The sequence below is a fragment of the Cnephaeus nilssonii genome, assembly GCF_951640355.1.
Source record: "Cnephaeus nilssonii genome assembly, chromosome: 19".
In the NCBI taxonomy this organism is placed as follows: domain Eukaryota; kingdom Metazoa; phylum Chordata; class Mammalia; order Chiroptera; family Vespertilionidae; genus Cnephaeus; species Cnephaeus nilssonii.
In genome coordinates, this window is record NC_137090.1 from 23,386,654 (window position 1) to 23,400,934 (window position 14,281).

The window sequence follows — 14,281 nt, forward strand, 5'->3', positions numbered from 1 at the left end:
AGGGCTTCCTTTCCTTTGAAACAGCATCGTGCCTCAGAAGGTTCAAAGAAATAATCCACATACAGTGGTGCCACAATAGCTGGCATATGAGAGAAGTTCAATAAATGTTGGTCATTATTGTATTATCAAGTGCATAATACAATACCCCTTGCCAAATTCATTTTTCTTGAAAGACTAACTTTTTCCTGAGACTAAAGCAGAGGGAGGGAGAATTACTCTACCCTGGCCCACCACAAAAAAAAAGACATTTATTTATCTATTACATTTGTGTTTACTGGGTTCTTTCTGTGTGCTTGGTACTTTTAAAGCATACAAATTTGTATGGGATGTAGTCCCTGCTTTTATTTTGTCTAAAAATTTGGGGAAATATGCATGCAGAAATAATCCTCACAAAGTAGAATGTGAAAAACACCAGAAAAGAGATAGGTAAAAACTATGAGAGTATAGAAGAAGGAGGGATGTGGGTGTTTTCGTTTTGTTTTTGTTACTTTTACTCCACAGTGACTTTTTAAAAAAATATTATTTTACCGACTTTAGAGAGAGAGAAAGGGAGGGAGGGAGAGAGAGAGAGAGAAACATTGTTGAGTGAGATGAGCAAGAAACATCATTAGGCTGCCTCCTGCACCCCCCATTCTGGGGATCGAGCCTGAAACCTGGGCATGTGCCCTGTCTGGGAATCAACCGGTGACCTCTTGGTGCATGGGTCGACGCTCAACCAGTGAGCTACACTGTCTGGGCTATTTTCTTGGCTTAGTGTGAAATATGATTTCATTTTGCCTTTAGGAAGAAACTGTACATTGGACATACCTATTGAATATTTATTCAAAGAGTAAATTACTGAACAAATGTATGTTCTAATACAGTGGTTGGCAAACTGCGGCTCGCGAGCCATATGCGGCTCTTTGGCCCCTTGAGTTTTTAGCAAAGGCTAGCTTAGGAGTACCCTAATTAAGTTAATAACAATGTACCTACCTATATAGTTTAAGTTTAAAAAATTTGGCTCTCAAAAGAAATTTTAATCGTTGTACTGTTGATATTTGGCTCTGTTGACTAATGAGTTTGCCGACCACTGGGCTAATAGATAAGGTTCCTTGGTTTCTAGCAACAGAACTCATTCAAATTAAAGTATTGGAAAGATAGAGAAATGAGAAAAAAAAAACAACCAAAAAAACTAAAATAGTCGGGCCACCTTTGGAGATGGGGATCTCAGCAGCCAGAGCTCATGGACCAAATATTTGACTAATAAATGTTTGAGCTTCGGCTGCCTTCTGTCCTTGTATGTCTTAGATTCAGATTTCTCTAAGGGGAGATCTGGTTGCTTTAGCTATTGTGAGGGTAGAGAATGACATATTTCAATTGGCAACCCCGCTGAACCATATGAAATGTCTGAGAGTCAGTTTCCCAAAGGAAGGAGGCTAAGGAGAGGAGTGATGTGGGCAGAGAAAACCAATAGTTGTCTATTAGGACTATGTAGCTTTTGTAGAGGGCTTACTATGGGCTGGGCACCATGGTACATAATTTATATAGATTTTGATAGTTAAGCCTTACAATACCTCTAGGAGGTAGAAACTATTATAATCATACCCATTTTATTGAGGGGGAAACAGGCTTATAGAGATAAAATATTTGCTTAATGTTACAGAACTTGGATGTAGTAGAGTACATTGCATTATTTTCTCTTTATCTTGTCCCTTTGAATTATTTCCTGATCCATGTGCAATTTGTTCATAGGGGGTCATCAAGCTTTGGTGAGTGTTGGCCAGCTCTGAAATCTTCTTGAAGGGGCACTGCATTGAGGAAGATCAAAGCAGCAGTCTTTGCCAATTAAGGAATGGACCGTTTGGGTTCCTTTAGCAGTAAGTACTGTGTGCACAAGTCTCAGGTGAATATTAATAGCAAACTGAAGTAGAAGTTGATCAAAGAGGAAAAATAAGCACTTTGAAGTTAAACAAAGCCCTGTGAATCTGATCCTAAAGGAATAAGAGTATCAACTCAAAGTAAAATCAATTAATATTTGTTGATTGCCCACTGAACATATGACACAAACATATCACCCTAGTTCTTATAAGAAAACTAAGATCAAATGGACCAAACGTAGTATGATTAACCTGCAGATGGATTTATCTTATCTTTTTTTTTACTGGTTTCAAAGAGGAAGGAAGAGGGAAAGAGAGATAGAAACATCAATAATGAAAGAAAATCATTGATTGGCTGCTTCCTGCATGCCTCCTACTGGGGACTGAACTTATAACCTGGGCATGTGCCCTGACCAGGAATCCAACCATGATCTCATGGTTTATAGGTTGATGCTCAACCACTGAGCCACACCAGCTGGGCTGGATGGATTTCTTTAAAAAGCAGATGGGTTCCCCGTAACACATTTGTAATGCCTTTATAAGAAATAATGTCTGGTAGAAAAAAGGAAATACCCTTTTCCCCGCAACCCGGCATGTGCCTTGACTGGGAACCAAACCTGCAAGTTTTCAGTGCACGGGACAATGCCCAGCCAACAGAGCCACACTGGCCTGGGCCCTTCTCAATTTTTAAAAGTTCTTTGTAATATTAGGGATTTTAGCCCTTTATGATATATTTGCAGATATTTTCAACTTATTAGCTTTTTTACTTTGCTTCTGGTGTTTTTTGCCAAGAAAAAGTTTTTTGTTTGTTGACTTTGTTTATGCACTCAAATTTATTAACCTTTTATTCCCTTGGATTTTGAATGATGATAAAAAAAAGCCTTTCCCTACTCCTAAGTTACAGAAAAGTTTTCTACTCCTAGTTTATAAAAAAGTGTACCTTTGTGAAGGACACTATGACTATATATATATCAAAAATGCTCTGTATACCAGTTTTAGTTCTAGGAAAATACATATCCTAAGGAACAAAATGTGAAAAGTTGTATATACAAGAACATTCATCTCAGCATTCTTTATAATAGTAAATAATTGGAAACTATTATTATAAATGTCCACCAATAGGGAACTGTGTAAATTAGTTGTTCTCAACCTTATGCGACCCAGTGATTTTTTTTTTAATAATGTTTTTAAAACCCCTTTTACTGTTTGGAAATTAAATACATAGATAACATAACGTATCTACAACCATGATTTCAAAGAAATAAAAACAATGATGTCCTAACTATAACACAAAGGCTAAATAAAAGAGAAGTAATTTATAATGAAATAATGGAATTTATAATAAAATAATATGCATCTCAATATGTTTAGACATGATTATAGTAGAAGACAAAATGACTTAAGTAGTCAGATACTTGCACGCATATATTGAATCACGGCATCTTACAACTACACATGCACAATGAGTGATTCATGTGTGATGTGTTGGTGACTCAAATACCACAAGCTTGAATAACTTGGTAAAGTTCTGAACAAAACAAGATGAAATCTCTGGTAGTACATGCAGTTGCTTTTCTGGAAAATTCAATATAAAAACTTTCAAAAACATTTTGTTTTATGTAATATGGAACTGGGTTCTTGGTCATGTAATTTTGAGTAGGTTTTTTTTACCTACTTGAATATCTGGTGGGACATTTGAAAGTTGTGCAGATACAGGCCAGTTCTTTGTTGTGGAGGAATGTCTTAGGCATCTCTGCTGCCTGCCGGCTAAGTGCCAGTCGTGTTCCCTAGTCGTTGTGACAACAAAAAAGCATCTCAGATTTCCAAAATGCTTTCCTAGAGGATAATTGAGAACCATTAGGTTAGATAATTGATATGATGGAGTATTATTCATCCGTTAAAAAGAATGGGGAAGCCCTGGCCAGTGTTGGATGAGCATTTTTCCCCTGAAAAAAATGTTACGGGTATTATGAAACTTCCAGCTAAAACCTGTGTTTGTAAATTTCTTTGTAGAGGCCATATCTATTTAGATGCTGTTTAAAGTAGTAGGTACTCTGTAGGGAGGAACAAAGCTACCCTGAAATAAAAAGGAACATAATTTTTGTTTTTTTTTCTTATTTAGAATGAGCTCTTCTTGTTTCCATGAACTTTCAGCATAGCTCACTACCAGCATAGTCATTTGCAGATTTTCACCCTCTTGGCTCTTAAGATAATCAGAAGATGTTTTGAAGCTAGTATATATATATATTTTTTGTTCTAGGTGATCCCTCTGATAAGCCACCTTGCCGAGGCTGCTCCTCCTACCTCATGGAGCCTTATATCAAGTGTGCAGAATGTGGGCCACCTCCCTTTTTCCTCTGCTTACAGGTATCTCATTATTTATGGATGTAATAAATTCAGAGATGACTATCGATTGCTCAGAAGCCCCATATCTTATTAAATCTGTTCCAGTCAATCTTCCAGTATACATTTACCAGTGAAAAGTTGGGGAACAGAGCAGATGGATGAGATAGACTGTTTTTTTTTTTTTGTTTTTTGTGGGGTTTTTTTCCATTTTTTTTTATTGAGGTATTATATGTGTACATATCTTACCATTAACTCCCCCCCCACCCCGATAGACTGTTGAATACAGGCATATCTCAGAGCTATTGCAGGTTTGGTTCTAGACCCTGTAATAAAGTGACTTTCACAATAAAGCAAGTCGTAATCTTTTTGCTAGTAGAGGGTCTTGACTTCAAAAAAACACAAAACAAAAAACACAAAATTATGAAGTGCAATAATATGAAGCACAGTAAAACGAGGTGTGCCCATATTTCACAGAGGTATCAACTTAATGCTTAACACTATTTTAGCCAGTAGTATTAAGTATTGAGATTACAGGAACAGAATAGGAGAGTTATTCCTTTTGATAGTACCTATGACACAATGTTTATTGTCTTATTGAAGAGTGATCTTTGGGCAGGTGACAAACAAGGTAACAAACCATTTTGTGGATGATGGTGGAAATAGTAATACTAATTATAAGTGCTTACTCTGTGCTAGGCACTATTTTAGGTACTACTAGTATACATGACTTACCTCTTAAATCATCACTACAACCCAATAAAGTAAATATGATTATAGTTTCTCCATTTTATAGAAGAAACTCAAGCAAGGAGAAGGTTAAGTAATTTGCTCAAGATCACACAACAAATACCATATTTTTTTTGGATTCAAGACACTGTTGATTATAAGAAGCATCCCATGAGCCACACTGGCCAGGGTACTGTCTTTTAACCTTTAAGAAAGCGTCTCAAAAAGTAGCTTTTTGGTAACTTAATTTTTCTCTTTTTTGCAGTGTTTCACTCGAGGATTTGAGTACAAGAAGCATCAAAGTGATCATACTTATGAAATAATGGTAATGATGAAGTTGCAGGGAATTTCTGTTTATTTTAATTTTTTTCTGTTTATTTTTCAAGTCTTACATGCGAATTAGTCTTTTTTTCTTCACCTCCAAGGCTCTCTTTTTTCTTTTCTTTCCTCCTCTCCTAAATTAGGTAATCATTACCCAGTAAATTTTTCAGTTTTATGGATCTACTGAGGCATTATTAAGTCCAAAAATCATTTTAAATACTCAGATTTTTGTTTCAAATTTAGAAAGAATTTAAAGGAAGCACTTTTTGAGATTTACTGACATAAGAGTTACACTGTTTTTTAAATATATTTTTAGTGATTTTGGAGAGAGAAAGGAAGAGGGATAGAGAGAGAGAAACAACGATGAGAGAAAAATGTCGATCAGTTGCCTCCTGCACCCACCTCAACCCCCTACTGGGAAATCTAGGCATGTGCCCTGATTGGGAATCGAACCATGACCTCCTGGTTCATGGGTTGACACTCAACCACTGAGCCACACTGGCTGGGCTTACACTGCTTTTTAGGTTCATTGATAAAACATAATAGATGTATTGTCGATGTTTTAGCTAATGGTGTTTTTATGTGGTTCATGGGGATAGTCGTAATGTTTATGTCTGGTACTCTATCCCCCTTCCATGGGGAAAGTTACTTACCTTTTTGAAGTTAAGTTTTAAATGAACATAGAGTGAATGATGTAATACATAAAGTCATTTTGAAGAGACAGACTGGTTTATAGGCCAGAGTAAGAATTGGCTGTAACTTGATTAATTGTATTACCACCTCTTAAAGAAAGAATGAGAGGCAGATGTTGGTAGTGTATTTCCATGCTCTAGCCAAAGGAATGGGCACTTTAGTAAGACAAAGTAATATCTTGTCTGCTTGGCAGGTATGTATACCTTTGTCAAGATAGTTTTGTCAGTTATCAGAGCATAACTTATAGTTCACCATGTAGTTTTTCTTACAGGAAAGAGTGCTGACTGGGGCATTTATTTGATAGTAATAATACCTCCCTCTTCTACTTTTAAGGGCCCATGTGATTACAATGGGCCCATTTGGATAGTGCAGGACACTTCCTATTCTAAGGTCAGTAGATTAGTACCTTAGTCCCATCAGCGGAGTTCATTCACATGAATATGTAGTTAGTGTTTGAATAATCAGGAATCCTGGGGGTAGAAGGGAGTCATTTTTAGAATTATGCCTACCACAGCACTGTAGTATATCTGCCTCAGTCTCTTAAAAGTTTATTTGGCATCTCTGGGTCTCTGAGTCTCATTTGTGTGGTCCTGTTAAGATGAATTTCTGAGCCTGCAATGCTGAGAGTCAGATCCCCGTCCATAATAAATTAATAAAAAAATGTTCCTTAATAAGAGTTCTTGGCAGCCAACTGGCTAGCTATACCTTAACCTCTCTCTAAATACTTTGTCTTCTAACTACTTTCTTCACTAATTGTAAAACTTGGAATGCATTTTTTATATTAAACTATTTTTTAGAGCAGTTATAGGTTCACAGCAAAACTAAGTAGGAAGTACAGATTTTCTATACACTGAGTGGCAAGATTATTATGATCTCTGAACGCATAATAATCTGGCCACTCGGTGTATATCCTATATAATAAAAGGCTAATATGCAAATTGTCCCCTCGACCAGGAGTTCGACCAGCACGCAGGCCAGCCAACCGCCCATGTCCCCTCCCCCTGGCCGGGCTGGCCGGACCCCACCCATGCATGAATTCATGCACTGGGCCTCTAATACCTCTAATACACACACACACACACACACACACACACACACACACACACACAAAACACTGAGTGGCCAGATTATTATGTGTTCAGAGATCATAATAATCTGGCCACTCAGTGTATATTATCTGCCCCCACAAACACTTAAGACTGCCCTATTGTCAATAGCCCCACGAGAGTGGAACATTTGTTATAATTGATGAGCTACATTGATACTTCATTATCACCCAAAGTCCATGTTTACATTAGCATTCGCTGTTGGTGTTGTACAGTCTGAGGGTTTGTAATGAATGTCATGTATCCACCATTATAGTATCATACAAAATAGTTTCATGCCCCTAAAAATCCTCTGTGCTCTGCCCATACATCCATCCCTCCCCTTTACCCCTGGCAATCACTGATCTTTTTATGGTGGCTGTATCATTTTGCATTCCCAGCAGCAGTGAATGGGAGTTCCTGTTACTCCACATTCTCACCAGCATTTAGTGTTGTCTGTTCTGGATTAATGGCCATTCTAATAGGTGTATAGTGGTAATTGTTTTAATTGGTATTTCTCTGATAACATGATGTGGAATATATTCTCATATCAATACATTTTTTCCTGTTTGTTAATTGCAAAATGAATGAAGTGTGGTTGGAGTAGCATTGGCTTTGAGTACATTTCATCAAGGTTACCAGATCTTCAGAAAGCTGGTTTATTTTTCCCAAATTTTCACAAGAATATCTTGAGCCAGAATACACGTTTATTCATTTGAATTGTGAAAATAATTCCTTAATAATTAAGTATATGTTGAGTAGGTTGGTGGTTATCCCTGTAAGATGATCATGAGCTCTCTAGCTGTTCTGGGCACAGTGCCTTTTGCATAATCCTGGAAGTACTAAGTTTCACTCCAAGTCCATTTATTTCTTCTGATTACATCCTTTTCTCACATATTCAACACCTATACAAACACTTGGGGGAACTTTTGGAGGTTACTTATAGTCCCTCTTTTTCTACCAGTCCTATCTATTCCACATCTTTCCTTCAGTAGGAATAATGACCAAATTTTGGCTTTCTACACTGAAGCCACTAAAAATGTGATAAAAAATTTTTTTTGGCATATGAAGCCTCAGAAAACTTTAAATGGTTTTCAGTACTTTTGTCACCTCACAATGCTGTAATTTTAGAAGTTACTCATTCTTTGGTGGGTGATGTGTTAAGGTTTCTGAATTCTATGCCTATTTTTGTCTTATACTTCTTAGAACCTTGAACAAGTCAAGGCACCACTTTCTATCAGACCCTTTATACCTATACCAGTGATTCTTAAAACTTTAATGGAGAAAGATCACCTGGGTAGCTTCTTAAAAATGTAAATTTCTAAACCCCGCTGTTAGATACAGGTTCAGTAGGGTTGAGATTGGGTCTAGGAATTAAATAACATTGATTAAAAAACCTTAAGAAAAACTGTACTATGTTCATTTATTTATTTTGGGTGTAGAAAAATCTTGTTTATCTAAACATAAAGTTGGTGAAGGCTAATATTCTAAAATACATTTTTTAGAGATAATATTGGCTCTTTAAATATGAGTTGTCATATTTACATGTATGTATAACACTTGCCAGATTGAATGATTATATGAATTTAATATAGACATAGACCCTGAAATTTTACTTTTTGGTCTCTTAGTACCTCTTGTGCTAAGCATATTTATAGTACATGCTCAGATAAATGTGTATTGCTGATTAGTAGTGTAATTTCACAAATCACTACAGTATTTTTGTCATTAACAAAAGATATAACCATTTCTAAATGCCTGTGTAATCCGAAGACTTCTTGTGTCACTTTTTAAAAAACTTAACTATAGAAAATTTTAAACGTATACTAAAATAGAGAGAATGGTATTTTGGCTATCTATTGCTACCTAACAGATACAGCAAAACTTTGTGGCTTAAAATAACAACCATATTATCTCCCACAGTTTTGTGGGTCAGGAATTCAGATTGGGCATGGCAAGGGTAACTCTCAGTTCCACATGATGTGCTGGGGCCGGAAGTCTAAGGAGCTTTTTTTCACACACTCTGGCACCTCAGGAGGATGGCTTGCATTGGTTGGGAGTTAGCTAGAATATCTTCACTGCCTGAGGCCTGGGTTCTTTAGTAGTCTTAGGGCCTCTCCCTCTCCATGTGACCTTTCCACATGGTCTTTCCAGCAAGGAGGCTAAATTTCTTACGTGGTGCCTCAGGAATCCAAAGAGCGCAAAAGTGGAAGCTGCTAGGCCTTCTTAAGCAAGTCACAGGTCCAACTTGTATTAAATAAGAAGGGACCACACAAGGATGTGAATTCCAGGAGAAGTTCATTGAGAGCTACCATTGTTACCAACTACCTGTTAAAATTATCAACTCGGCCCTAGCTGGTTTGGCTCAGTGGATAGAGCGTAGGCCTACAGACTGAAGGGTCCCAGGTTCAATTCCGGCCAAGGGCACATGCCCGCGTTGCGGGCTTGATTCCCAGTAGGGGACATGCTGGAGGCAGCCGATCAATGATTCTCATCATTGATGTTTCTCTCTCTCCCTCCCTCTCTCTCCCCCTTCCTCTCTGAAATCAATAAAGAAATATATATTTTTAAAAAATTATCAACTCTTGGCCTATTTTATTTCATCTAAAACCCCAATCCTTCAGATTACTTAGAAGCAAACCTCCCAGACATTATATCATTTTAGCTATAAATGCTTTATTAGCTCTCTCTAAAATTTAAAAAGTAATTCAAGTCACTTTCACATTTCCCCAATCATTTCATAAAAGCTTTTAAAAAAATCTCTGTTCTGTTCTCCACCTCTGAAGTAATCACTCTTCTGATTTTTATTATCATAGATCAGTTTTGCATATTCTACAACTGCATATAAATAGATTTACACTGTAGATATTTCTGTTTCTGGTTTCTTTCACTCAGAATGTTTTTGAGATCTATTCATGTTGTATATAATAGTTCATTCCTCTGAGTAATATTCCATGGTCAGAATATAACACAGTTTGTTTATCCTCTGTTGATGGACACCTGGGCTTTGCCTAGTTGTTGGCTATTAAGAATAAAAACTGCTATGAACCTTCTTATTCTTGTTTAAGGCTTTCTGTGGATATTTTCATTTTTCTTAGGTAAATACTTAGGAATGGAATTGCTGGGTTATAAAATAATGATTAATTTATTCATTATTATTATTTTAATCCTCACCCAAGGATATTTTCCATTGATTTTTAGAGAGAAGGAAAGACAGAAATATCGATGTGATTCTCACATCGATTGGTTGCCTCCTGCACGAGCCCCGACCAGGGGCCGGGCCAGAGAGGAGCCTGCAACCTAGGTATGTGCCCTTGACCTGAATTGAACCCAGGACCTTTTGGTCCACAGGCTGACCCTCTATCCACTGAGCCAAACCGGCTAGGGCATAAATGATTAACTTTTAAACTATCAAAAAGTTTCCTACGTGGTTGTGTCTGAGAATCTACTAGCAGTGTCTGAGAATTCTGATTGCTCCTTATGCTTATTAGCTTTCGATAGTCCGTTTCTGTACTTTAGCTATTCTTTGGGTATCATGAATATGTAGTGGCATCATAAAAATTTTTTTCAATGTTTACAATTTGTTCTAATTGGGATACAAATAAGGCCCATCTATTCCAATTGGTTGCCTCATATATTTTCTATTCTGTGGGTTTTTCTCCTTCCCAACCTTCCCTCCCTCTTTCATTTCTTACAGTTTTTATTTTATTTTTATTTTTTAAAAACTGGGTTGTTGGTATTAATAGATGTTAATACAGGCTGGATTTTGCTGACTAATGTGTTCCTCTGTCTTCTGTTTCCTATAAATTGGTAGTTAAATCTAATGGCTATATCAGATTCATTTATGATCATTGTCTAGATCTGTTAATGTATTGGGTATTGCAAAGTAGTTATCTTTTAGTTCTGTTACTCCTTTTAAATTGAGTTAAATTCTATAAAAAGTTTATCATGTAGGTAAAGTTTGTACAGGAAAGGCAGGATAAGTATTTGATTTCTGCCCTTCCTCCCCGTTTTTTAACTGAGTTTAAAGTATGAGTTGGTTTCCTGGCACCTTTAGATATTTACATTATGTGTCCAATCCTTTACAGTTTTATCCTTATTAGTGCTCAAAATGTTCCATTTTTTGTTAGTAGGAGCCTCTACAAAATTATCTCTGAATCCTTTTGCCATGACACTTAAGAGTCTTTGAGTCTTTGAGAGCTTTTTTGCTTTCTAGTATGACAAAATGTTCCAGTTTCATCTTGAACAGTTCCTGACCCAAAGCTGGAATCAGCTTTTTCTTCAAGTACCACTTAAAGAATGGTATTTAGTGGTAAATAGTATTTAGAGACTGCATACTAGGAAATAGAAGCATTCATTGCTAATGGGTTGTTCATTGTTTCTAGACCTTTTCAGTGAACAGTGTTAGGAAATTATTCTAAGACAAAAATGCATTATGAGTTTATACTAAAACTTTCAATTCCATTATAAGACTACAAGGTTTTACATAACCTCATAGATCTTATGTCTATATCTTTTTCCCCAAGCCAAAAATCCCACTGCCCAATGATGCCAGCACAATTATTTATCTGCTTTACCCCATAACACATCCACATACAATAATCTTGGAATATACCAACACTATTGAAAACAGTATATGAGTTATTTTGGCAATTTCTTTTACTTTTTAAAAAAAATTGATTTTTAGAGAGAGTGGAAGGGAGAGGGATAGAGAGAAACATCGATGAGAGAGACACACTGATTGCTTGCCTTCTGCACACCCCCTACTGGGGGTTGAGCCCACAACCCGGGCACCAGCCCTGACTGGGATCAAACTGTGACCTCCTGGTTCATGGGTCAATGCTCAAACACTGAGCAACACCAGCCAGGCAGTTTCTTTTAACATTTAAGGTATATTCTACAGATGTACAAACCATTGTATTTTAAAGTCAATTGAGATAATTTCCTTCTGTGTGATTATGCCTTAAAATAAATTTATATGTTTGTTACATTTTGTTTTTTAATTCTTATGATTTTAAAATTTAATAATTACACACAATATTTATGTTTCAAAGTCAAATCTGCAAAACAAGGAATATTCAGAGAGTCTAGCTTCTATTCCTGTCCTCTTCACTGTTTGCTCCTCCCTCCTTTCCCCATAGGTAAACTTTTCTTTTAAATGTATTGCCGCATCCATTTACGGCTATCGATCTGAAGAAGAGGCCACGCACAAATGAAAACACTAGATAAGAAATAGGAATTTAGAAGGCATGGGGGGCCAGGCGGAAACTTCCCTCTGGTGGAGGAGCTCCCCATTTTCTGGGTCCCATCTGCTTTTATTCACTTGAATACACATTTGCCCTTTAGGAATGCATGCATACAGGCATATCAAAGGTAAAATTTAGTAAACGGTGAAAGGATTATTAGGTTAGGGAATTTCCTTCAGCCATTGAGCCCACAGCAAGGCAATATTATGCTGAATATCAAAGTCCATTGGCCTTCCAATAGGTCTTTTTGCATAATATGCTAATTACTGTTGGTTTTAGCCTCGGGCATTTCCCCCTTTTTGTTTTCTTAATAAATTTAGAAAGGTGTATGCCATCTGCAGGGCTTGAGTCCTTTTAAGACTTTTCATTTCGCATCTGCAGACTAGAATTAAACATATAAGAACAAGAATGAGACAGACAATAGTGGTTATGCTAAGAGTCAAATGTAGGGAGATCCAATGAAAAGGATTGAGTTCTTTCATGTCCTTTTAAAATTGTTGTCAGGCATCTAAGGAACTAGTTTGTAGTAGGCTCCTTTCTGGGCCATCAGATCTTTATGGGTTCCCTTCTCAGTCACTGTCCCCTGTGACATGACAGCAATGATATTCGAGTTCTGGATGGTGGACAAACGGTGGGCAATGACAATGCAGGTCTTTGTGCAGGGCAACCTGCACCATCGCACAACTGGTGACTGCTAGCATGGCAAGGCTTCTTCACCATCCCCCAGGTCATCTCTGGACTGTTTCTCCTCTGTCTCTTTCTCCTCCCACTTCTTATCTTCAGTGTGTTGCTTGGGGCTACTGGAGTAGTCTGTTCAGTTCCTCTCTCAGATGCATGTTGAATGTTCCTTGCAGGAATCCACACGGGCTTGGAGGAGTTTTCTGGAAATACACAAGCATATGCTTGACCAAAGATTAACAAGGGGTTGGAGCCCTTCCATAAGGCAAACTCAAGATCTTTCCATTTAAACTAGACCATTTTCCTTTGGCTTATTCTGACACCAGTGTAATTCCATGGGCGTCTTACCATCAGCATTACAAGTGAAAAAATTTAGTTAAGGCTTGATGTAGTTTACTTACAGGAGATTTCTCTACTATGTATGGTTTATTCTTCCATTATAAATTACACACACTCATGTATTTCCTCCTTTCTTACCTAAATGGAAGCATACTATAATATTTATCTCTACCTTTGTGCTAAGTTTAAAAATGCTTATATTTCTGTATGAGTTACATGGATTTTATGGGTGATAATATTTTTGGAGAACCTAGATGGTGGAAATAGGAGTAAGGTGGTAGACGACCATGAGAATAGTTAGTAAAATAGAATAGGTATTAAAAAGGACATAAATAAGTATTACAGTTGAGGATACTAGGTTCCATTTCTATATCTATTCTTAGGCAAAACCTTTTCTTTTTTAGACCTCAGATTTTCCTGTTCTTGACCCCAGCTGGACTGCTCAAGAAGAAATGGCCCTTTTAGAAGCTGTGATGGACTGTGGCTTTGGAAATTGGTAAGAGCTTGGTGTTAGGGCTTGTCCTGCCCTAGTGAGCTCAGAGGAAAAGGTGCATGTGAAGAGTAAAGGGAGGAGCCTTAGAAAAAGAAGTTTGGGGATCATATGTTGCTTTTCTGTTGATCCATGCCTTAAAGACATGTCCTCTGAAATGCCTCACAGGGAGATGTGGGATGTTTCATGATCTGTGACTGGGCAGCTCTAAAAGACCATTTTGAATGGATCAACACAGGGGAGGCTGGTTATTCTTTCTCAGTAGTGGGGAAATTTAGACTCCTTAGTCATTGCTCCTTTCTGATTTTGTGAATTCTTGGCTATGGGTGCCCTCGTCATTTAGCTGTGTTAGACTTTTGGTAGATGGCCACAGCTTACCTAAGATTCAAGGTTGACAGATTTCCTTTTTGCATTCCCTATTTTTAGCTTTCAATACCTGCCTTAGTCCAAGTTTGGCAGAATTGAACAGCAGGTATTGGTGTTGCCTTAGGTAGTAACACT

General features: G+C 37.3%; 1 protein-coding gene across 3 annotated transcripts in view; it reads left to right on the forward strand.

The window, feature by feature from the left end:
• TADA2A (transcriptional adaptor 2A) overlaps positions 1-14,281 on the forward strand; it is a 42,445-nt gene that overhangs the window by 1,581 nt on the left and 26,583 nt on the right. For 2 of the 3 annotated variants that reach the window (XM_079797364.1, XM_079797365.1), the window contains exons 2-5: positions 1,732-1,856; positions 4,117-4,223; positions 5,194-5,253; positions 13,695-13,786. In XM_079797364.1, the coding sequence (XP_079653490.1) occupies positions 1,832-1,856; positions 4,117-4,223; positions 5,194-5,253; positions 13,695-13,786 (284 nt within the window). In that variant the 5' untranslated portion in view covers positions 1,732-1,831. Of the gene's footprint in view, positions 1-1,729; positions 1,857-4,116; positions 4,224-5,193; positions 5,254-13,694; positions 13,787-14,281 lie in introns of those variants that run through there. The other variant, XM_079797366.1, reaches the window with a different exon arrangement.